Raw genomic sequence first — 24,988 nt, forward strand, 5'->3', positions numbered from 1 at the left:
AGGGGGGTTAATACAGTTACTGAAACTAACTCGTATCCCATTCCCCTCATCCCTGACCTTCTCAGCCAGCTACAGGAGGGCAGGGTGTTTTCTAAACTGGACTTGGTGGAGGCCTACTACCGGGTTCAGATTAAGGAGGGGATGAGGCTAAAACAGCCTTCTCGTGTTGCTATGGGCTTTTTGAATTTAGAGTAATGCCTTTCGCGTTGTCTGGAGCTCCGTCCTGCTTCATGCAACTCATCAATGAGATTTTGCATGATCTGTTGTTTCAGGGGGTCATTGTGTACTTGGACGACATTTTGATTTATTCACGAGACCCGGAAGAGCACCGGAAATTGGTGCGGGAGGTTTTGCGCCGGCTGCAGGAACACCACCTGTACGCCAAACTGTCCAAGTGTGCCTTTAACCAGGACAAGCTTTCTTTTCTTGGGTTTTGGTGTCTCCCAGCGGGCTAATCATGGACCCCGAGAAGGTCCAGGCGGTCCGGGATTGGGAACCTCCCCGGACCCACATACAGGTTCAACAATTTCTGGGCTTCGCAAATTTCTACCGGGGTTTCATCCCACATTTTGCCGAAATAGCCCTCCCGATCACGGAACTCCTTAGGACCAAGGGGAGGGGTCAGGCGGCCACTGCCGCTAACTACCGGGTAGTAGTGAAAATATAGTACTAGGCTCAAACCTATTAATTTAAATAATACACAAGCAAACTATGCAAACATATATTGTGAACAATGTGTAACATCTACAGACAAGTGAAAACAGCAGTGATAGTATGTACAAGCAAATCTAAGATGGAAAGTCTTTTTCAAGGTAAGTAAGAGTCTTATCTCTAGGTTGTTTTCTTCAAAAAGCAACACGAGGAAGGCTGAAAAAGTCCACAGTAACGCGGTCAGGATGCACACTAGCGTTTTCACTGCAAAATTGCAGCTTCATCAGCTGGAATCTTCATAGATATTAATTGGTTTGTCTATATAAAGTGTAATAAATAATTAATAAAAATAAATGCTATTTTATACAAAAAGTCAAAGCATTCTTAATCTTATAAAAATATAGAGAGAGAAACATACCTTTGTAGATGCAATAATAGCAATCTAATACAGAGAGAATAATTCAGTCTTGTTGCACCAAAAAGGCTGCTCAAAATGGCTATGGCTAAAGTTGCATAGAAAATGCTAGCCAATTTATACATATAAAATGGGAAAATCAGTGGCAAGGAACAAATTCTGAAAAAACTTATAAATGCTATTTTATACAAAAAGTCAAGGCATTCCTAAATCTTATAAAAATATATAGAGAGAAACATACCTTTGTAGATGCAATAATAGCAATCTAATACAGAGAGAATAATTCAGTCTTGTTGCACCAAAAAGGCTGCTCAAAATGGCTATGGCCATAGAAAATGCTAGCCAATTTATACATATAAAATGGGAAAATCAGTGGCAAGAAACAAATTCTGAAAAAACTTATCAACACCTTATAAATAACAAGAGAGGTCTAACTCATTATTAAGGCCAAAAGGAAAATATGATTTAAATAAATGAATGAACTTGCTTTCCTGTCTCAATAGAATTCTTTGTACATTCTCCACATCAAAATTGTTACCTTTATAAGTCCAAATGACAAAAAATCTAAGATCATTTTCATTGTGTTGTTTATCGATGAAATGTTGAGTCAGGGGCGCCTCTAAATTCCTGGACCTGATTCTGGACCTATGCTCGCCAATACGCAATTTCACTGCGCGTAACGTGCTGCCTACGTAAAGTAATCCACATTGACAGGTGACGCAATAAACCACGCGGCTGGTGGAACAGTTGGAGAAGTGTGTAATTTTAAATTTAAAGTCAGAGGTGGTTGAGGTAAATTCCTTCACTGGGAGACTCAGTGGGCACATTGAACACGAGCCGCAAGGAAAATGACCGACGGTCCTGGGGGGCGGTCTTCTAGCAACAATGTCGGAGTAAACTAACTTGTCTCTTAAAGAGATATTCCTTTTTAAACTGAAAAGGGGTGGAACGGAACAGCCTGGGATGGTAGTCAATATATGCCAATGTTTCTTAATTATTTGCTGGATGGCATTTGAATGACGGCTATAGGTTAGAGAGCAAAAACTCTCTTGTCCAAGTTGGTTCTAGTATTTTCCAACATAGATTTACGATCCCTCATATAAGTTCTTAATTTAGCGTTAGCTATAACATGATTGGGATATCCTCTATCAGCAAGATCCCTTTTCAGGTTAGTCGTGGCATTCTTAAAGTCAGACACTGTGGTGGAATTACGTTTGAGGCGGATGAATTGGCTGAAAGGTAAGTTGTTTCTCAAATACAAAGGATGGAAAGAGGAGTAATGTAAACCAGAGTTGCGAGACATCGGTTTTTTATAAGGTTTGAAAGCAAGAGACCTGGTGTGGTCAATACAGAGTTCCAAGTAAAGAAATTGGATCTTCATAGGATCACAAGAGCCAGTAAATTGGAGGTGTGGATCAAGCGTGTTGATCCACTGAGCGAATTTCCAGAAAGAGTCAGAAGTATTAAATAGGAATAGGAGATCATCAACGAAACGTCGGTATAAGATAATATCTTCCTTAAAGGGATTATTACTGAAGATATATTTCTTTTCAAAGTCCACCATGTAAAGGTTGGCAACCGCCGGGGCGGTTTGCACACGAGCCCTGGCCAGGGATTTACAATTGTATTGGGACCCGCCCGTGTAAATCTCCGATTTGATATCGGGTCCCGCGCACAAAGCCGAGAGCTCGGCCATCTCCTCCACTTGCTCACAATTGTTTCTGTTTCAGTTTTACTTAAGTCGGCAGGAAACGACTACATTGTCTCTTTGTTCCTGTAACCCTATTGTATCAGCCCTATATATGTATCCATACTCCCTCAGTCATGTATTCCAGCCTTGCTCGTCTCTTTACTGAAATCACTGACTTTTGGAATAAATCCTTGAATCGCTGCTCTGTCTGGATTTGAGTTCTATTGCCTGAAACGCCGTGCATTTGCTGAAGCCTGACACATTCCAAAGGCTCTGGTGACTCTGGAGGGGAGACTGGTGGCTGCAGCGCTTCTTTTTCAGCCGCGGAAGCCGGGCTGTGAGACTGAGGGTGTTGCGTGCTGACTTCAGACTGAGTCTGCCTTATCTGGTAGGTCTTCTTGTGGCCTCCCTGGACTGGGGCCGGCTTCCTCCATCTCTACCTCATCCAGGAAGCCGTTGGCAGGCAGACTCACGGAACCCAGCTTCCCTCCCTAGATTTAGAAAAATTAACATTAAGGCTGTTCTGAAAGGTTGTTATGTGGTGAGCTTGGCCTTTGTTGAAAATCCCATGCTGGATGTTTGTGATTATGTTTTTTATTTTAAGTGTTTAGATTTTTCTTTATTATGGATGCTTGAACACTTGCAGGTTCAGCTCATGTCTTGTTTGCTGGTAGAGAACAGAGACCTGATTTTTAGTCATTGGTTCAATTAATTGGTTCAATAGTGTGTTGATCTGTTCATTTGTGTTTGGCATGTTGTATCACCATATTCCTTACTAACTATGCCGAGGGTCTTTAGCAGGGGTTCTGACTGAAACGTCATTTCATGAGCAGCTGCTACCACAAGGTTGGTTTTGTTCTCCTGCTCACTCCTGTTTCCCATTGTATTTTTAAAAATTACCCTTCTTCCCTGCTCTTGGGCTTTGTGTGTGTGGGTGGCTTTAGCTCCGCCTCCCGTGGCAGCCATTTTGTGGTTGCACTCACCACTCTGTCTCAGAATTCCAAAGGTGTCCACAGGCTGAGAAACAGTGGGGATCCCGGAACTATGCAGTAAGGCACAGTTGGCTTTTTGCGTATGTTATTCTTGCAAAGCCCGAATGAGTTCTTCTCCCTGCCTCCCACCTTGTTGAGAAACTGCTCAGCACAGAAGGTAGTTGTTTAACTGGATCACTCACAAATCAAATCAATTAGTCATCAATAAATGCTGTGTTTCACCCAAATTCTACCCTTTGGTGTTTGTCTTAGTAGTCCATAGTGATGCAAATGGCCATCTATCATTTTGAATTGGCAGCGTCTTTGCACATGCACAGTTTTGAGAAAACCCGGTGCAAACCAGTTCAGCAGCCATTCACAACTGCTCAGTCAAAAAAAAAAAAAAACCCACTATGACCTAATCAAAATTATACACTGATTTTTGCTCTAGTTATAATTTGGACGCATCTACAGTTGGGCATCAGAAAAATACAGAATTTATACTTACGCTTATCATGTTTTATCCAATTGTTTGTATGTTCTTACTATTGTTTGTTGTATTACTAAGTTTTAGTTATTTGTGACGGCCAACAGCCATATACAATAAATTCTCTTGTTCTCTCTTGGTACTTACACAGTTATTAAGTGTTTGTATGTATTTATGTAGTTACACTGTAAAAAGGTAAAGGTCCCCTGTGCAAGCACCTGGTCATTCCTGACCCATGGGGTGACGTCACAGCCCAACGTTTACTAGGCAGACTTTGTTTATGAGGTGAGCTGAATGATCAGCTCATATGTGATCACCACCTTCAAATACTGTAAGTTCGGCAGCTGAACGTATTCACAACAAAAATCCTAAGATACCTAGTAATTCTAGTATGGAATCTACTTTGAACACTATGATAAGGCTGCACCGAACATAAAACTAAATAATGAAAGTGCATATTGTGTACAAAAACTTACCTTGGTTATTTGCCACCATCTGGTTATTTTCTGCAGACGTGAGACTCTGAAAGGGCACGTGGAGCTCTCCTCCCTCTTTTTCGCTGAACTGGAGGGAGCAGATTGACCTGGGCATTCAGTGGCACGTGAGGCTTTAGTGCCTCTTTTGGAACCGATGGAAGTACAGGAGCTGCCTATGTGAACAGCTGTACCCATGGTTCTCTGGATCAGGGCAGCTGCACAAAGCAAGGTAGCAAGTGTGTCATTTTCTTACCATAATATTGCTGGTAACAAATATCCTTTCACCGGGTTGGGGGGGGGTTGGTTGTATATTAAATATGTGATTATTGAGTTTGTTTATTTATTACATTTTATCTCAGCATTACTCCAAGGACTCGGGGTGCCTCACATCATCTTCCCTTCTTTCAATGTATCTGTTCATCACCCTTGTGAGATAGGTTGTGCTAGGAAAGATGAACTATCCTGGGGTCATCACCCAGCAAGCTTTGTCAGGACTTGAGTGCTGGTAAGAGCCTGAGTCTCCCTGGTCCTCATGTGGCACCTTATCCACTACCATATCCATCAACTAATAGTTGCTTTTAGTCTTTCTGTTTCGGTTTGCCAGTGTGGTATAGTGGTTAAGAGCAGTGGTTTGGAGCAGTGGATTCTGATCTGGAGAACTGGGTTTGATTCCCCACTCCTCCACATGAGCGATGGAGGCTAATCTGGTGAACCGGGTTGGTTTCCCCACTCCTACACATGAAGTTGGGTGACCTTGGGCTAGTCACACTCTCTCAGCCTCACCAACCTCACAGGATGTCTATTGTGGGGAGGGGAAGGGAAGGTGATTGTAAGCTGGTTTGGTTCCTCCTTAAGTAGTAGAGAAAGTCGGCATATAAAAACCAACTCTTTTTCTTCTGTAGTGGTTTCGGAGCATTGTAACACACCACTTACTTGTGCAAGCCATAAATTGAATGACCAGTTCCAGGTTTTAACTTTTACGTAGTGTTCAAGGGGAAAGAAATGTTTTCCCCACAAACTCACTGGGACAGGTAATTACTGCAGCAGCTACAGCCTAATTTGAAGTGTTAGCTGTTAATTAAAACACTGCCGAGGTGTCCGGTTTCCTTTTGGTGTAACCAAAGCTCCCATTCCGACTCCATTAATCACTTTACAGTTAATGTGCTGGGCGGGGGAGGTCAAGACAATTGAGATGGTGTGGTGGTCAGGAGTAAATAAATTTCCTTTCTTCCAGGTAACATGCCACTTGCAGAAGCCAGAGTATGCCCTGCTCCTCTGGGCAGGGTATCTATTTTGCAATTCCTTTCTCGGTGATAATTAAATGTTAAATTGCTACTGTCAATGCTCTGTAAACCAAACCAGGTATTTGCTCTTTGCTGGAAATTTAACCCAAACTTCCACGGATGAATTGGCGTGCATCATAATTAAATCATCAAGTCTTCCCCTTTTAATTCACTTGGAAACAGGAGACCACCCCTCCCTTTTTTCCCTCCTTCTTCCATGAGAGGATCGGCTTTCTTGACAAGCTAATTAAGTTGCCAAACTGCCCAGCACCGAACATATTAGACTAACAGACGTTAAGCACGCTATCTCGACTGCTTGTTTTCTTATCCTTTCTGCTGATCTGAAAGTCAAAATGTTTTGCCACTGTTGGTTCATCCATAGTTACCTTCTAGTTCATGTTACCCTCCTCTGTTTATTGACGTTGCCTTCAGCAGTTGGCCTCTCCGTTACCATTTCAGTGAAGGCTCCATTGTGTCCTTGAATGGCATCGAGAAAAGTCCTTATTTGTCGGCTGTGTGCGTGTGGTTTTATGGGGAAACACTTCCACTTTTTAAAATTTATCATTGATACGAAACCTCATGAGAACAGTTTTTTTTTAAGGCCTTTTTGCAAATGGGAAAACGAAACCTAAAGAACAAACTGAAATTTAATCTAAACAAGACTGAGGTGGTGCTAGTGGGAACAGAGAATGTTTCACGAAGAGATTGATGAGCCAACTCTGGATCAGCGTTCCAGTCTAAACTAGCTTTGCTTTTAGAGGCATAAGTACTTGGAAAACCGTTCGTTATCTCTCATTTGAAAACTGCGCTAGTACTCGTTTCCGTACCCTTTAGGCTGGATTGCTGTAAAGCAGGGGTGGGGAACATCAGGCCCGGGGCCCATAAGGCCTGAAAAATCATTTGGTCTGGCCTTTCGTGCGTCCTAGCAGATCTCTAGCTCAGAAGGATCTAACGATCCGCCCCCTCCCGCGGACATGAACAGCCTCTATTCAAGGCAGATGTGTTTGTTTTGCCGAGAAAAGGAACCTTCCCCCCCCCTTGCAGAAGAGTCATTACCTATGGAACTGCTAGGACCGCCCAAGAAGCTGTGTTAACCCTTTCCCTCTCGGGCCGTGGAGAAACGTATTCCCTCTGTACTACAAGAGGGCTGGGGGCAGAAGTGGCGACAATGGAGGGGTTAAAGGGGGCAGGGCCAGAATGCGTGGGGTGAGTTCTTAGCCAGTGTGTCCTCATTTCATCCCTGCAGGCGGAGGTAGCAGGAGCCGGCTGTAGAATCCGGCCCTGACCATGCAGAGCAGGAGCAACTCCTGCATGCGGCTGGATGGCTATGCAAGGCTGGTGCCACAGACCATCCTGTGCCACCAGGCGAGTGTGCCACCGGTTGGATGCCTGCCTGCTTAAATGCGCGGGGGGAGGTCATCTTGGGCACTGCCTGCTTGGGGCTTGACAGGTACCCCCTCTCCCTTCTGGTTCTTTCCCCTGTAAGTCCTGCAAAAGACGCATAGGGCGGAAAAGTTACGGATCGGGGCGTTACCGGACCGGGCTCTTTCGCCTACAAGCCTCAAGTGGCTTGTCGTTCACTCCGTCTTGTGTTTGCTGCCCTTCCTGAATCTCTTGGGCCCAGCTGGGGACAGCAGAGCCCCTTGCAATCCACGGGCACCACCCTCCCACAGGCTTCCGTGGAACCCGGGGTCCTGAACTCGCTGTGCCTGAAGATCGGGGAGGCCTGCAAAGCCAGAGGAGTGGTGGGGTATTTTTCTGTCGACTTTGCGACATTCATCCATCCCCAAACCATGGGCCAGCAGGTAAGCCAATGAAGCGATGTCTTCACTATATTGCCGAAGGCTTTCACGGTCAGAGTTCATTGGTTCTTGTAGGTTATCCGGGCTGTGTAACCGTGGTCTTGGAATTTTCTTTCTTGACGTTTCGCCAGCAACTGTGGCAGGCATCTTCAGAGTAGTAACACTGAAGGACACTGTCTCTCAGTGTCCTTCAGTGTTACTACTCTGAAGATGCCTGCCACAGTTGCTGGCGAAACGTCAGGAAAGAAAATTCCAAGACCACGGTTACACAGCCCGGATAACCTACAAGAACCAATGAACTCTGACCGTGAAAGCCTTCGACAATATCTGTCTTGTCTGTTCATGACTTAAATCTCTGGATTTTAGTATCCGCAGATTTGGCCATGTTGAAAATTAAATATATTGATGCAGAGAAGCAATCCAGTTTATACAGCAGAAACCAGCCACTAATTCCTGGTTCCTCAACTTTTGATCCAGGGAGATTTGTCTGGTAAAACCATTACTATCACTTCAGCACCAGAACCACCACTGAAAAGGCCACCTGCTTAATATGAGAATGGTAGGGAAGTAGAAGAAAGCATGATATGATATTGGTTATTTCCTAGAAACTAGAGTTAATGAAGGAACAGGATTGCTTAAGGTTGGCTTTAGCTGCACATCTTAAGAGACTGTACTTACATTTCAAAATGCGGATGTGACTTTTCTGTCGTCCTAACTGACACTTTTCCCCCCAAATGCAGAGCAAGCCATGCCCTCAATGGGAAAATTTTAGCAGTAAAGGTAAGCTCTTCCATAAATCTGCATTTTGAAATCATTTTTTCTAAATTGTTCTGTGATTATGCAATAATGCAAATTGAATGAGTTTCTGTAGTAAACTGTATACATTCCCAGGCCAGTGCCAAGCCCCATCGCAGACCACACCTTATACAGTGACGAACGTGGCGGATTTCTCCTTATCCTCTTTAGTAGCACCGCTGTGCTCTTTCTACCCCTTGACCTGGTTGCTCACTGAGTGCTGGGGAGATTTGGGTGTGCTGCAGATGTTCTTTGCAGTTAAAACCCCCCACATAACTGTAGTTGGATAGCAGTGCTAAAATGACAGATAATGGTGGCCAGAAGACACCCCAAACCAGCTTGCCTGTTGATACCTCTGGTGTTCACTGGAGCACATTTTTACTTTGTTCAATTTTCTGCCAAAATGGAGCCACTAGTAAAACATATGGACGTCTGGATAGGTTTGCCAACCTCCAGGTGGGGCCTAGAGATCTCCCAGAATTATAACTGATCTCCAGACTACAGGGATCAGTTCCCCTGGAGAAAATGGCTGCACTGGAGGGTGGACTCTAGGACACTATACCCCACTGAAGTCCCTCCGCTCCCTAGGCTCCACCCCCCCAAATCTCCATGAATTTCCCAATCTGGAAGGAGGAGGAGAAGAGTTGAGTTTTATATGGCGATTTTTTTATATGGCGATACTGACCTAGAATCACAGAATCAGGGTTGGAAGGGACCACCAGGGTCATCTAGTCCAACCCCCTGCACAATGCAGGAAATTCCAAATGACCTCCCCCACACACACACCCAGTGACCCCTACTCCATGCCCAGAAAATGGCCAAGGTGCCCTCCCTCTCATGATCTACCTAAGGTCATAGAATCAGCATTGCTGACAGATGGCCATCTAGCCTCTGCTTAAAAGTTTGAATTCTCTGCATCTCCCTCTGATTCCCGTCAATGACATTATGGTTAAGGTACGTGCTGTTATAATCATGGATGGACCAAGAGTCCAATTCAGCATAAGGCAGCTTCACGGATGTTCATGGATGGATGGATGGATGGATGGATGGATGGATGGATGGATGGATGGATGGATGGACGGTAGAAGGTCAAACTGGTTGGTAAAGCAAGGACAGCAGCTAGTACCAGAGGCACCGTGCCTTTTTATATCAGCTGCTGGGGGGCACAGGCGGGAGAGTGCTGCTGTAGTCATCCTCCTCGCGGTCTTCCTAGAGCCAGTGGGTTGGCCGCTGTGTGAACAGAATGCTGGACTTGATGAGCCTTTGGTCCAATTGAGAGCAGCTCTTCTTATGTTCTTAGATCTTTCCCAGAGCTTCTCAAATTTGAGAGGCCACGCAACAGTCAGAGGTTCTATGGGGCTGAGCAGAAACCCCACCAGCTGCTTGTGCCGTTTGACTCTTGCGCAGCTTGTTAGCCACGTGGCTGCCTGCCATGGCGGTTCCTGAGGTTTCAGAGAGCAAACCGGCTGCTCCCTTTCTTAGCAGGGTGATGTGGCCGTTCAGAGGATGAGCTTCAAGGGTCGCCCATTGGAGAGCAGATGTGCCTTACAAGGGGGACAGAGGTGTTGTTTTTAGTTTTTTCCTCCAGTATGGAAAGGCTGGCTCTACACAGACGGGAGGAGGTTTTGAAGAAAGGAGGGACTGGCAGCCAAACGTTCCTTTGCCAGTAGTTCATGAAGGGACACTCCATCATGAGAATATGCCCAGTTTTCTCCAGTCCAGTCATAACACTTGGGGCAACTGACTGGCGAAGACAGCCATATCTGTTTGTTTAGGGGTCTGTTTGTTGATCACATAGGTTCCTATGTTTCCACCTAATTTAACTGTTAGCACTCCAGTCCCAAAGGATACATCGTAATCTTCAGGAATAAAATGCTTGTCTGCCAAATCCTCAAGGAAATCTACTAATGACTCCAGTGTTCCTTCAGCAAGTGTTTCATATGTAGTTTCATCTAATGAGCTCTTGTCAATGAGCTTCCCTACACTTCTTAAACCTATCAGCTGAACACTTTTGGGTTTTGACCATCAGAACATGGTCCTCTGAATGATGGTGAAAATCCGGCCAACTCTAAAGAAAGGAAGAAGTCGCAGTTGTTCCTCTCATGGGCCATGCTGCCTCCTTCTGCCGCCCAGATCCCGTGCGGCAGTGGAGAAAACACAGGCTGTGCCTGGCCTCCCCTTGCTACACACGAAGGCCCATGGGAAGGCCCAACCTCCTCAGGAGAGGCTGGCAGTTTTGTACCCCTCTCAGTTCAAAACTTTGCATCCTAACAAGGAATTTCACTTAGCCTAGATGTGTCAGAAATCGGAAATGGCTGGAGGGAGAAAGATGGACCAGAACTGCTTCTCTGGGCCCCCCGTATCTTCTTGAAGGCCTCTCTGTCCATGGAGCGCTTCTCCACCTGACCTTGCTTTCCAATGTACAGCGCGCCCCAGAGAAGGAAAAAGCAGCCCCTCCTCCAACCGTGTGCTCGGTGGCTGAACACTGCTCCGCAGCCGCCACGAATTTCCCCTGCTCTTAACCTAGCATTTAAATGGTCCATTTGATTAATCATTTGTATACTGACTATCATACTCCCAAATTTCCTCTGAGTTGTACATACTGTAAAAGACAATTATGTCGCCACAGATTAAATAAGTGAATTAAAATGGAGTTGCTGCTTAATTTGACCTGTGATTTTGCTCTCGTTCCCTTTAGTGGTGTGCACACCATTCCGGCAAATAGATGAAGTCATCCATGACAGCCGGTGATGAATTGCCATCGCTATACTGTATATTTTAATAGCCTCTCACTAATTTAAATTGAGCACCGAGTAAATTATAATTCAGTCACTTGACTGCTTGTATTTAACTTGACAACTCATCCTTATTTGTCCTGGAGGTGTAGGAGAGAAGTGGAGAAAATGGGCTCAGGTATTGCTTGTAGGGTTAACCCTTTCCTCGTGAAACATTCTGTGTCAGAGTGATCATAGGCTGGGAACGCAGTGCTGTTTCCGTTGCCACTCTTCCTTTATGTGTAACCTGTTAAAAATTGGGAAATAGGGCAAAAGCAAAGTTGTTCCCCCCCAAAAAAAAACCCTGTTCCATATCTTCTTGATTCTCTCCCATGCAAATAAATCTAAATATTAGATACCTGAATATAAATGCATGTTGCAATGGTGGATCTTATTATCTACTTCTGTGTACAGAGTAATTGAAATAATGTACATCTTCAAGTGATTTGGGGACCAGAAGCTGTATTTAACATCACAGCTCCAAACCTGGTACCTTCCAGCAAGCCCCAGTGAGTTTAATGGGTATTACTTATGGAAGTGAATGGGTTTAGGTGCACTTGACACTTCATAGGGTCTGGCTGTAGTTTGAATTATCTGCATCTCCCTCTGATTCCCATCAATAACATTATGGTTAAGGTACGGGTTGTTATAATCACGGACCGACTGCAAGCAAAACTGGCTTCTCAGAATTACTGTGGCCAAATCGTGTGGCAAACCTTGGCTCACGGACATGTTGCCAAATAGAGCAGCTGCCAACATGAATGCCATTTTGAGCAGCAGATCGATATGGCATCCATCTTTTTTCTTTGCGTAAGTCCATTCTTAAAAATTAGCATTGCTGTAATTCACAGCAGCTTAGAGCCTTCCCTTCTCCATTTCACTTGTGAACTGCTGCAGCGACCTCTCTCTGGGTTGTCAGATCTAGTCAATATTTTGCAAATGTTCCTGCCGTGATCGAGCTTTTGTGTCAGCCCAGGAAAGTAATCTCTTTTAGATATGATAGAGGGTTAAATTTTGTTTCTGTTTTAATGGGCAAAATTGATACAGTGTTCCAGCAGGTTACTTTGTTTTAAGCTTTCCACCCAGGAAAAAAAATGTAAGTGAATATTGTTGGCAAATGACTATTGATCTGGAGAAGTGTGTTAAATGTTTTCTTGGCAGCCTTTCTATTACAGTTACAATTTAGTTTAGTGAGAGCTTTTATAAATAACCCTAAAGCAAATTCTTGATAGAAACTGGTTATGCTCTTTTTTCCCCGCTTAGACAGATGTCAATACTGTAAATTGTAGGCTTGGAAACGGGTTCCTTCTTTTTTGTGTAGGCGTTCCTCTATCCACCACATGTTGTCGTGGACTGCAGGTTGTGTTATTTCTGCAAAGCATGCTTGAGCCTCAAAGTACTACTGTAGTTGTGTTCCTGGCTGCGCTCACTCTGTTTCTTCTCCGGCAGGGCTGGCCGTCTTCTGTATGCTCAGAGGCCATGGTATTCTCCAGGGGGCAGGCTAAGCGCCAAAAGCATATTTTGCCGGGCAAGTTGACTCCCTTGGGCTGGTGGGCGAGCCAGGCTGTGGTTAGCGGTCAGGACTTCCCTGGCAGGAATCCCTGCTGTGGAGTGAACACAAGATGCACGTTTTGACATATTAGATGAATGCAGGGAAGAAGAAGAAAAGTTGGTTTTTATATACCGACTTTCTCCACCACTTAAGTGAGACTCAAACCGGCTTACAATCTCCTTCCCTTCCCCTCCTCACAACAGACACCCTGTGAGGTAGGTGGGGCTGAGAGAGCTCTAAGAGAGCTGTGACTAGCCCAAGGTCACCCAGCTGGCTTCATGTGCAAGAGTGGGGAAACCAACCCGGTTCACCAGAATAGCATCCACCGCTTATATGGAAGAGTGGGGAATCAAACACGGTTCCCCAGATTAGAGTCCACTGCTCCAAACCACTGCTCTTAACCACTACACCACGCTGGCGGTGGTGAAATTCCAACTCAAAAAGAAGGTTGGTCCCCCCCTCCATGATGGGAAGCCACCGCTTTCAATCTGCCGTGATCCAGAGTAGTCCAGTGTGCCACAAGTACAGAGCAGGAACTAACAATATGTACCAAGGCAATTATTCTATATTCTGTTTAATGATGCCTATATACGTACATAAATAACTGTTGATTGAAATTCTAAAGAGAACGGAAATTTTCTAAGAAGTTCTGTATTCTATAGCCTAACATAAATAAAAGGATAAATACTGAGACCCTAAAAAGGTTGACTGAACCCCCTAGATATTAACAACTAGGTAGGCCAGGGATGTTCTGAATTCTGGCCCCACATAAACATGCATAATCAACATGTGAGGTGCAACACTGTAAAACATGGCAATTTCTTACAGCTTAAAATGGTTCTTCTGAGTGAGTAAATGTTGCTATGTACCTGGCAAAAGTTGTTTTGGGGGAAATCAGGAGCCATCTGGAGCCATCTCTTAGCTGATCATTTGGAAGTCCGTTTTTTTCTGATCTTCCATCCTGGAGGCTTCGCTGCCTCCCAGACTTTCTGAGATACAGTAAATTTAAGGGAGTGGGTGATTGGAATCTCAGCTGATTTCCCTTCTGTTTTCCACACCCTGAGCCATCATCTTGGGCTGCAGAGAAAGGGAGAGAAACCAGCGCTTTCTCCTCTTTTGCAAGGGGGAAGGCTCAGAAGCATAGCTTCTGTCTCCATCTTGTGTGGGGGAGGGGGGAGAAGCGATCTCTTTCTCCTCACCCGTCTGCAACTTCCCCATGTAGTTATTTTGCTTGAAGGTTGGGGTGGAGGAGAACCCAGCTCCCAGCTGGGTAAATTGTGTAAATACATGGGTAAATTGTGTCTTGGCATCTGACCATTGGGCGGCTGCAGTCTTGTTTGGCAGCTGTTTGAGTTTCTCAGTGGCAATCCAGACATATCCCTGATTGGCTCACAGTCTGATTATGAGTGTCGAAAAACCTAAGAAGAAGAGTTGGTTTTTATATGCCGACTTTCTCTACCACTTAAGGAAGAATCAAGGCTCAATCACCTTCCCTTCCCTTCCCCACAGCAGACACCCTGTGAGGTAGATGGGGCTGAGAAAGCTGTAAGAGAGCTGTGACTAGCCCAAGGTCACCCAACTGGCTTCATGTGTAGGAGTGGGAAAACAAACCCACTTCCCAGATTAGTGTCCACCACTCATGTGGAGGAATGGGGAATCAAATCCAGTTCTCCAGATCAGTCACGTGAACACATGAAGCTGCCTTCTACTGAATCAGACCCTTGGTCCATCAAAGTCAGTATTGTCTACTCAGACCGGCAGCAGCTCTCCAGGGTCTCAGGCAGAGGTCTTTCACATCACCTACTTGCCTATTCCCTTTAACTGGAGATGCCAGGGATTGAACCTGGGACCTTCTGCGTGCCAAGCAGATGCTCTACCACTGAGCCACGGCCCCTCCCCTCTGCTTTGGAGTCCACCGGTCCAAACCACCATGCTGGCTCCCTAAGGTCACGCACCAAGCAGGTTCACTAAGAAATTCACGGCCCCACCAGAAGAGCTGGTCACACACGCACCCCACGCCCAACTTAAGCAGTGCAACCCTAGGTCTTTGGGTCCTAAAAACCCAATTATGTGGTTGATAGTAAAGATTAATCTGGGGAAGATGTTATCTGTGGGAAAGATTCTCTTTCTGGAGAAATGATGATTTAATTCTCATTTTCAGGTGATCCCTTTAGATATTACATTGGAACTGCAAAAACAGATCATGTCAGAACTAGAAATTCTTTACAAGGTATGATTGTGTAGCAGTTAAGTCTTAATTTTCCTCTTCTGTGATTTATCTCCAAAGTATGCTAATAGATTCTCTGTTTCCTTTCTTCTTACAGTGTGATTCATCCTATATCATAGGCTTTTATGGTGCCTTTTTTGTAGAAAACAGGATTTCCATTTGTACTGAATTCATGGATGGTGAGTGAAGTGGGCCGTATATCCTCTGAAAGCTGTGACTCTTTATAATGATGTGATCGGCAAACCAATTTGAATGTTTGTTCAGTGCATATCCTAAAGACTCACAAAGCACTTCTCTACAGATGGTACGACATGCTGATATATATATTTTTTGGAAGAAGATATTTGAAAAATAATAGCAACCATTCGCTAGCTTTAACGCATCAGGCAGGCAAGAGTTGTGATTACTTGATGTTAAGTATGTTACATTTTCTTGAGTGGAGTTGCATTGACTTTTATTGAAAATTTAAATAGAACAGAAATAAATGCTGGTTTATCTGTGGTTTGATACTTGCCACTTCCATACAATCTGTCTTCACTGACAAAACAGCTGTTCCCTGTTTTAATGTTTCAGTCACCAAAACAGATTTTCTTTTCAAGAAGCTTTCCCCATGGTCCTGTGTGTTTGTTTAGCTTATTTCTGTCCACCTTTCCTACTGAGACCCAAGGTGGGCTAGAGAGTACAGAGAGATAAAATTGTAATGGTAACGTATAGGACTTGGCATGGATCATGCAATTGGACTCATCATAATAATTATGTGCTGCAGGGCCAGAGAAATTGAAGATTCTTGCCATGTTATTCTTAGGTTTAACTTTTATAAGGATATTAGACAGAAGCTGATTCATCCTCTTGTGAACCTAAGGGAGTTTATTGGTTCTTGTAGGTTATCCGGGCTGTGTAACCGTGGTCTTGGTATTTTCTTTCCTGACGTTTCGCCAGCAGCTGTGGCAGGCATCTTCAGAGGAGTAACACTGAAGGACAGTGTCTCTCAGTGTCAAGTGTGTAGGAAGAGTAATATATAGTCAGAAACCCCTTTGTCTTTCCCAAGTTGCTAAATTTTGCTCTGTGGCAATCAAGATCCGTTCGAGAGAGATCTCTAATGATAATGTCAATACTGGTCACAATTAACTCTTATGCTAATTTTAGGACAATGTTTTTAAAGGTAATTATTTTGTCATTTTAACTAGTGTTAAGCTATGGAGGTATTTTTAGATTTGTTACCTACCCTTTTAAAATCCTGTTTAAGATTGTAATTGTTTACTTTGTTCTGGCAAAAGCTGTAAATGAATTATTCAGTAATAATTATGTGCTGTCAAGTTGCAACTGACTTATGGTGACTGCAGGACCGCGTGGTTTTCAAGGCACGAGGCAAGGAGAGGTGGCCGGCCATTGCCTGCCTCTGAGTAACAGTCCCAGTCCTCCTCAGTGGCCTCCCATTCAAATACTAACTGTGGCTGACTGGTTAGCTTCCAAGCTCTGATGAGACAGCTAGCCTAGACTGCCAGGAGTACAAAATGGAACAAAAAGAGCCATAATGTGACCGTACAGTATGGGATACACAGTAAGCAACACAAACTAACCGTGCAACAGGGCTAGGAATACAAATGTGAATGGTCAGCTTCCTAGGCTGGCCAAGGGCAAGGGATGCGGCATGTGGGATTACTGAGATAAAGGCAATGCAGTACTCCCTGCCCAGTCCCATATGAAGGAGCCTTTCGGGACCTTTCTGTCCCAAATCAGATCTAATTCCATTACAAAAATGTCCTGAACATTTCTGTTCTGCACATTTTGCAGAAAGATAGCACCATGGAAGCCTTCCCGACCTCAGGCATGGGAGCCACCACGGAGAACATACATGAACAGGTTGCTGCCGACTGGTTTACACGGAGCAAACATTTTAATGGTTCTGTTCAGATGACCAAAGCTGCACCAGAGGCCGGAACGGCGTTGCTGCGCCTGCTATTTTCAATGGGGCAAAAAGCCCCAGTTAAACAAAAAAATAAAAAAGCCATGAAACTGCTTTTTTTTTTTGTTTTAACGGCGTGCATGATTCGGCTTAGGAAGAGGCACCACTGCGCCTCTTCCCCGCCGACTCCGCATGCCATATTTTCAGGAATGGGCTGTTACTATGGAATCCACAGCAAGGCTTTCTCTGGCCCCAACTGCTCCCCTTTCTCCCCCCCCCTGGTAATTTTACCTATAAAAACTTGGAATATAATTTCTTCTTCATAGCATCTGAAGAAGTGAGCTCTGGCCCATGAAAGCTCATGCTGCAATAAATCAATTTTGTTTGATATTAACTGACGTTTTGTCTTTTGCCACAGGAGGCTCTTTGGATGTGTATAGAAAAATTCCAGAACATGTGCTTGGAAGAATAGCCGTAGCTGTAAGTATTTTTCTACCTGGAATTTGTGGATATTACGCACACACATCCTAAGTACTTTGTACAGGCTGCACAGCAAGTAGAACCAATAAAAATCATACAGGCAGCCAAAACTACAGCTTTCAAACAACCTACCAGCACTGCTGGAAGATTGAAGGGTAAGAGCTACCTTTGGTGTTGCATCAACTTCTGAATTCTGTAAGGTTTGTACCTTGCGTATGTGTCCATCAAAATAAACCTGGTAATTTCAATTAAATGTATTTACTAAATTTCAGCACATATCTCTGATTGTCATTGGCAAATTGCTTTGCTCTTCTTTTTAATCATTGCTGTATGATCCAGTTAATTCTCATCTTAACAGCTCTTTCACTGTGGCAAAGCCTTCCCGAACAAATTCAGACCTTCCCAAAGAGGGTTATTTATTTATTTTAAAAGTTTTTATACCACCTCTCCACCTGATCAGAGTCTATAAGGTGCCAAACATTAAAAACATTAAAACATTTAAGCAATTAAAACACAATTAAAATTATAAATTATTCAATTAAAACACATAAACGAACAACACTATAGGGAGGGCCAGTAACCATTGATTGGGGTATGCCAGCCGAAATAAAGAAGTCTACACCTGCTGGTGAAAGATGCTGATAGAGGGAGACAGACAAATCTCCACATGCTGTGTCCCAAAAGATGTCATGCGGTGGTAGATGTTGCTGTTGCTTTTATCGCCTTTGGCCGAAATCTGTGGCAGAGTTGACAGGAGTACCGTATATAGTCAAGTATAAGCTGAGTTTTAGCCATGATTTCTGGCTTTAAAAACTCACCTCGGCTTATACTCGGGTCAATACGGTAATTTGCCTGCCGGGCCCTCTCCCAGTGCACTCCCGCCGGCCAGCTGATGGGCGGGCTGTCCCGCCTTCTAACCCCCACCCCACCTGATCGCGCCTTCTGCGCGGCGGCGGTGGCGGCTTCTTCCCCTCCCCACTCCACCCCACCCAATCGCGCCTTCTGCGTGGCGGCGGCGGTTTCTTCTTTTCCTTGTTTGTAAGACCTTATGAGATATTCTTATTTTTCTTCCTTTTATACATGTATCATACTTTTCCACTTTGCATGAGTTTGCAATTAATGATACCATGTGGAATTACAAAGAGAAGCTAACATTTTGGCAGTGTGTTTATCTTAACTGATGCTGTTAGATGAGGCCATGAAACATTTAATTTCTGCCAGTGCTCTAACCCATTCTCTGTGCAGTACGAGAGTTTTGAATGTCATAAATTTTAAGAAGATAATTGGGTTGTGGCAAACTGCTTTTAGGGTTATATTTTTTAAATGCTCTGTTGCATTAGATGCCTCCTTTCCCCAACGACCCAGTTTGGTGTTACGCAGGTACATAAATATAGTTTTGTACATATCCCATCTGCCCAAGTATTGGCTTGCTGGGCCACACCCACATCCATCCGATTCATCTTTCTGTTTCCAGTGGTAGCCAGCCGGACTTGAAGTCCTTCTCCGTACATTCAGAGGTATGCTGCCTTTGTACATCTTAGCCATATTTTTTGTCTAATCATTCTTAAAAGCCAGGTAAGTTAGTGTTTTGCCTCACATGTTGTGGTAGTAAGTTCTATGAGTTTATTGAACATTGTGTGAAAGACTTCCTTTTGATAGTCCTTAGCATACTGCCATTCGGCTTCGTTGGGGAACTCTCTGTTTTACTATTTTATTAGAAGGAATAACATTCCCTTCTATTCATTTTTCAGCTAATGTTCATAATCTTATAATTTTATCTATGTTGGCTTTCCCACAACCCCCCCCCCCACCAAAATAGACCCCAGGACTAGTTCTGTACTTGGGATGCTAGATACACAAAATCCACACAGATCTAAAAATGGTATTCTAATAGCAAGGCGAATTCACCAGGTTGAGAGAGAATGTATCATAATCAGCAAGCTGGTGCCAACAAGAACGGAGTCTTGGTTGAATGTCATGAGGTGGGGTATTGCTGAACAATTGCTAAATCTGGAGTGGGGCTTTGATAGTTTTAAGTGGTTTAAAGCATAACAAAGTTATTCTGTAATGTACCATTTAATTAAATGCCAGTTTTCCACACTCATTATACATCAAGCTGACAACTGAAGTCCTTTAATCTAACACAGACAGCTATTTAGGCCTCTTTCATTATAATTCACAGCTCTCCTTCCTTCCCCCCCACACTTTAGTGGCCTGCACAGAGGACATCTTTTCATTTGATGCGCTGCCTTTGGAGCTGTTCCAGATGGGCTTGTTTTTTTGGGCCCCGTGGAGCTTCCTGTGGTCTAGGAGAACTCTTGGCTTGCTTTTTCTTTTCTTTTTAAAGTTGAGAGTAAAAGTGTTTCATTTTCACTGTCTGGAAGATTTGTACAATATTAATAACCATCGTTGATCTAGCTTGTTATAAATTCAGACTTCTTTCTCGCCCTGTGCTTCTTGACTGCGCAGTGGCAAAGCTGAAATGAAAAATGTGCGTAAATCTGAAATTTATGAGAATTTCAGATTTCAAATGGCACTCAAGCCATTAATAGCTTCTAATCTGACTTGGATTGTTTTAGGAAATTTGGATCTTACCAGTGTGGTGTAGTGGTTAAGAGTGGTGGTTTGGAGCAGTGGACTCTTATCTGGAGAACCGGGTTTGATTCCCCGTTCCTCCACATGAGCGGCGAACGCTAATCTGGTGAACTAGGTTGGTTTCCCCACTCCTCCACATGAAGCCAGCTGTGTGACCTTGGGTTAGTCACAGCTCTCTTAGAGCTCTCTCAGCCCCACCTACCTCAAAGGGTGTCTATTGTGGAGAGGGGAAGGAGATTGTAAGCCGGTTTGATTCTCCCTTAAGTAGTAGAGAAAGTCGGCATATAAAAATCAACTCTTCTCCTCCTCCTCCTCCTCCTGTTCAGGATGATGAATGTGGAGAAGCTGCTTGCCCAGAAACATAACTTTGTTTTGGTGGGGTGAAAGGTACAGGGGTATTCCCAGATTTCATAAGTGTGCAGTTTTGGTTAGAATATCCCAGTTTCTAACATGGGTTCGCCCTGCTGAGGATGAAAGTGCCTTAGTCTCCCCCCCCCGCCCATGCTAACAAATGCCCTGACCTGGATAGCCCCAGGATAGCCTGATCTTATCAGTTCTCAGAAGCTAAGCAGGGTTGGCCTTGGTTAGAAGTTGGATGGGTGACCTCCAAGGAATACCAGGGTCGTGACGCGGAGGCAGCCAATGGCAAACCACCTCCCGGTGTCTGTTGCTTTGAAAACCATACAGAGTCGCCATACGTTGGCTACAGCTTGACGGCACACACACACACGCACACGCTAATAAAACTCGATTGGATTATTACTGCTAGATTAGGCACCCTTCTACTCTCAGATGTCTAAACATTTCTATAAAATAAATGATTTGGTAATGCTAGCAGTGAAAATGGGCAAAGTGAAAATGTCTGTGGCAATATACAAAAGCAATTCATACATCTTGAGTCTGAAACTCTCTGTTATCCTCTCCCCAACTTAAGTAACCGATTGGTGGGATTTTAGAGAAGGGAAACCTGCTCTGTCGGTGTCTGTTTGCAGAAGGTATTTCCTGTAAAACTAGGGAAATGCATGGAAGCCTGTCAGTTGGATCAAGGCAAATGCCTTGCCAATGCACCTTAAAGAAAAAGTATTAAGTATCTAAGTATTGTCGAAGGCTTTCACGGTCAGAATTCATTGGTTCTTGTAGGTTATCTGGGCTGTGTAACTGTGGTCTTGGTATTTTCTTTCCTGACGTTTCGCCCGCAGCTGTGGCAGGCATCTTCAGAGGAGTAACACTGAAGGACACTGAGAGACACTGTCCTTCAGTGTTACTCTTCTGAAGATGCCTGCCACAGCTGCGGGTGAAACGTCAGGAAAGAAAATACCAAGACCACAGTTACACAGCCCGGATAACCTACAAGAACCTATTAAGTATCTGCTTGCTGAATTTCCTTTCTTTTCTTTTCCCTTAAAATCATTTCTTTTCCCTTTAAAATCCCTAAATTCAATGCCCTCCTTTATGAGGAATTCGTTTGAGGAGAAAATATCGATGTAAAGGAATGAATGCTAATCTGGAAATTATGGGGAATGGTTTCTCCAAATCCATTTCCAGTCTAATTTACAATACAACCCAAAGCAGAATTAGACCATTCTAAACCCATTGACTTCTGTGGACTTAGAAAAATGTAACTCTGTTTAAGATTGCCCTGTTAAACCCAAATCCTGGTGGGAGAGGAAGGAGGAACAGCGTTCACAACAGATTGACTCTGCCCAAAAAGAGATCCTGACCGCTGCGTGTGCCCAGCAAATTCCTCCAGTGTGTTTGCTTAAGCCAAATCTGGGCTACCAAATGTTGCAAAGCTACCTTTTGCTTGCCACTTCACATGTTTATTTTCCTTTCTGTTCCTGAAGCAGCGAGGCCAGCGCGTGGTATTTTGAGTGCTCATGTTGACTGAAGTTTTCTCTGCAAAAGATGTGCACTTAAACTGTTGAGAGAGCGCATGATTGACAGCGGGTATAACTACTTTTTGTGTCAAGGCTTTGTCAAGTCTTTGTTGTAAAACCTGCTTTACTAAATGTCAGCAATACCTTCTGGGGTATTCAATCAAAAGAGATTCTATGGCAGCATCTCTTGAACATAATGCTTAATACATTTCCGTCTGCATTCTGAATTGGAAAATGGCCTCTCGTTTAGTGACGGTGAATAGCTGTGGTTTCTGATCAATGTACAAGGGGTTATGGGGCACTGGGGGACTTGTTGCTGTAAAACGCTCTCTCTAAAAAGAAAAAAGCGAAAATGGAAAGCAATCTATTGTTTGGCTAACTATGTGCTTTTCATCACCATTCATTCAGAAGGCATGCTTTACTACAAAAGCATATTATGAACTCGGGTGGGTTGTGTTTCTGTCCCCTTTTAGATACAGAGCATTCTTCTGTTTGTTGTTAAAAATCCATAATTAAAACCCAGTGCAAGCGGCGTGCCTCCACTCCAGCGAGCAGAGAGATGCTGGTCGCCTCTGGTGTGGCTCAGCTTCCTGACTTGTGTTTCTGCCACACACACACATCGGGAAGACAAAGCGGCTTCACTGCCTCGTGGGTTCAGGGGCAGAAATAGATATACACCAAATTGTTGCATGTACCCTGCTTCTGTTATAATTTTTGAAAGGGCCAGTCTTGGTTTTCAAATTCCTTGGTTCCAAAGGACTGGATGGAACGTTGGCTTGCTGCAGTTCCGAATCCTAAAGAACGGCTTTATTTGTTTTCCAAAATAAAATCTTGCGGTTTCTAAACTTCAAGTTCAGAAAAGAGGAAGGGGGGGGCTGCCGTGGAGGGCTGCTGGCGGGGGGGGGCAGATCAAGCCAAGCCCCAACGGTACTGGTAGCTCTCTGCAGGTGTGTCCTGGCTTAACCCTAGGGGCCAGCATCGACAATGGGTGCAGGCTTGCCCATCGCTTCCTTCTGCACCGCCCTCAGCAGGCTCCAGGCCAACTGCGGTGACCAATGACCTCTCTGCCCATGGTCGTCACCGGCTGGACCCAGCAGTGCTGCCAGTGTGGCTGGCTACTCTGGCCACAGCAGCTGTGCTGATGTGGCCAGTGGCGGAGGAGCCAAGCCACACTGGCAGCACTGGTGGATCCAGCTAGTGATGGCCATGGCTGGAAAGATTTTCTGTGTGGAAGTACTGACCCAACAGAAATGAAGCAGTGGAAAAGTAAGCAACAAAAGAAAGGGGTTTATTATTAGGGAGTTGCCATAATTTCTTTCTCTCTCTCTTTTTTTGCCTTGCTTGCAGGTTGTTAAAGGTCTCACGTATTTGTGGAGCTTAAAGATATTACACAGAGGTGAGTTCTGGGTTTGTCCTTACGTTTAGTAAATGAATACTAATTCTGATTCTAGCAGAAGAGCTTCAGTGAATTGGCATAACTGACATAATCTTTATATACTGGTCTGTGTAGTAATGGAATTTCTTTCCCATCTTTTGACTGAAGACTCAAGGCAAAGAAGAATACAAATTGAAACCAAATTAAAACTACCAATTAAAAAATGGCAACTGGCAGCAGCACCACCATAATCGGTCTTAAAAACAGCGATAAAACCAGCAGTTAGAAACTGATCCTATAATTTTAAAAGTAATAAAAGCAGCAGCGGCCTCTGAAATGGGGCACTTTTCACAACTCCCGGTGAATTCAAGAGCATGGGGGGCAAGATGGGGGTGGTCTTCGTGGTCTTGGAGCCGGCATGCCAGTGTGATTCTGCCCCTGCTCGGAGACACATCACAACCATCTGTACTGTAGCAAATCTTGATAGATTTTTTGGGGGAGGAAGCTGGTTCCATCCACTTCAAGGGAGAGGGCCCCGATGGGTATGCCTTGAGGGCAAAGTGGCTCTCCCCCCCTCTTTTAAAACTGCTTCAGCAGCCTCCTTGTGAAGAATTTGTATCATAGAATCATAGAGTTCGTCGGCGGTCTTCTGTGCAGTCCCACATTGGGGACTGCGCTTGCGCAGGCCAACCTCAGAAAGGATTCTTCTAGCTTCTTTAAGATCGATAGGGGGCGCCGTACGCCACTGCGCATGCGTCCGCCTTCCCGCCCTATGACATGGCGTAACGGCGCCCCCCCCCCACCCAGTTCGTTCTTTGCCGCCGAAGAGAAAGGACGTTCTTCTTGCAGTTTCCTGTTTACTCCGTCTGAAACGACAAATTGTTAAAAATTATGGCATAGGCAGCTCTATTCAAAAAGTGTCTGCAATGCGACACCAAAATGACCAAAACGGACGAGCATTCCCTTTGCGTTTTTTGCCTGGGTGAGTCCCATAATGTTACTGCCTGTAAGATCTGCCTACAATTCACTCCGAAGGCCCGCGCTGACAGGGCTTCCCGGCTAAAAGCCTGGCTTTATGAAAATGTATTGTCTGGTTCTCAATTGCCGGCCTCGAAGTCATCGGCCGAGCGAGACCATGTGACACAATCGGAGTCGGTCGGTTCCGTACGGTCGGATCCGACGGCAGCGTCCGCATCCAAGTCCCGCCCCCGATCTCCGGTTCCATCAGTGAAAGGCAGGAGTGCTTCGGAACCGCCTCCGAAAAAAGCACGAGCGAAAACAAAGCACCTAAACAAAAAGCCAAAGGAACCGAAAGCTTCCGGTTCCAAGATCCCTGCGGATCCGTTTGTGAGGGATGACGGGCATACTCCCCCTCCTCTTCGTACTCCCTCCCCTCATTTTGAGAAGGAATCTTCAGATTCAGAGGTTGATCTCCCTGAATTGTTTATGAAGGAGATTCGTGACGCTTGTCAAGCTCTCCCCAGTGATTAGCCAGTTCCTGACTCAGGCTCTGTGGGGTCTCAGAAACAAGTTGTGCCCCCTGCAATGCCTCAGTGGTGGCCCCCCCAATGGTATGGACCGTTCCAAGGAGCCCCCTGGCAGGGTTTCCCCTACCCACCTTGGGGACCTCAG

General features: G+C 44.7%; 1 protein-coding gene across 2 annotated transcripts in view; it reads left to right on the forward strand.

The window, feature by feature from the left end:
- The window catches only part of MAP2K5 (mitogen-activated protein kinase kinase 5), a 206,772-nt gene that overhangs the window by 65,093 nt on the left and 116,691 nt on the right, over positions 1-24,988 (forward strand). For both annotated transcript variants that reach the window (XM_056865709.1, XM_056865710.1), the window contains exons 9-13: positions 8,516-8,555; positions 15,058-15,126; positions 15,221-15,302; positions 17,448-17,509; positions 23,329-23,377. In XM_056865709.1, coding sequence (XP_056721687.1) covers positions 8,516-8,555; positions 15,058-15,126; positions 15,221-15,302; positions 17,448-17,509; positions 23,329-23,377 — 302 coding nt within the window. The remainder of the gene's footprint in view (positions 1-8,515; positions 8,556-15,057; positions 15,127-15,220; positions 15,303-17,447; positions 17,510-23,328; positions 23,378-24,988) is intronic.

The sequence above is a fragment of the Euleptes europaea genome, chromosome 20, assembly GCF_029931775.1.
Source record: "Euleptes europaea isolate rEulEur1 chromosome 20, rEulEur1.hap1, whole genome shotgun sequence".
Taxonomy (NCBI): domain Eukaryota; kingdom Metazoa; phylum Chordata; class Lepidosauria; order Squamata; family Sphaerodactylidae; genus Euleptes; species Euleptes europaea.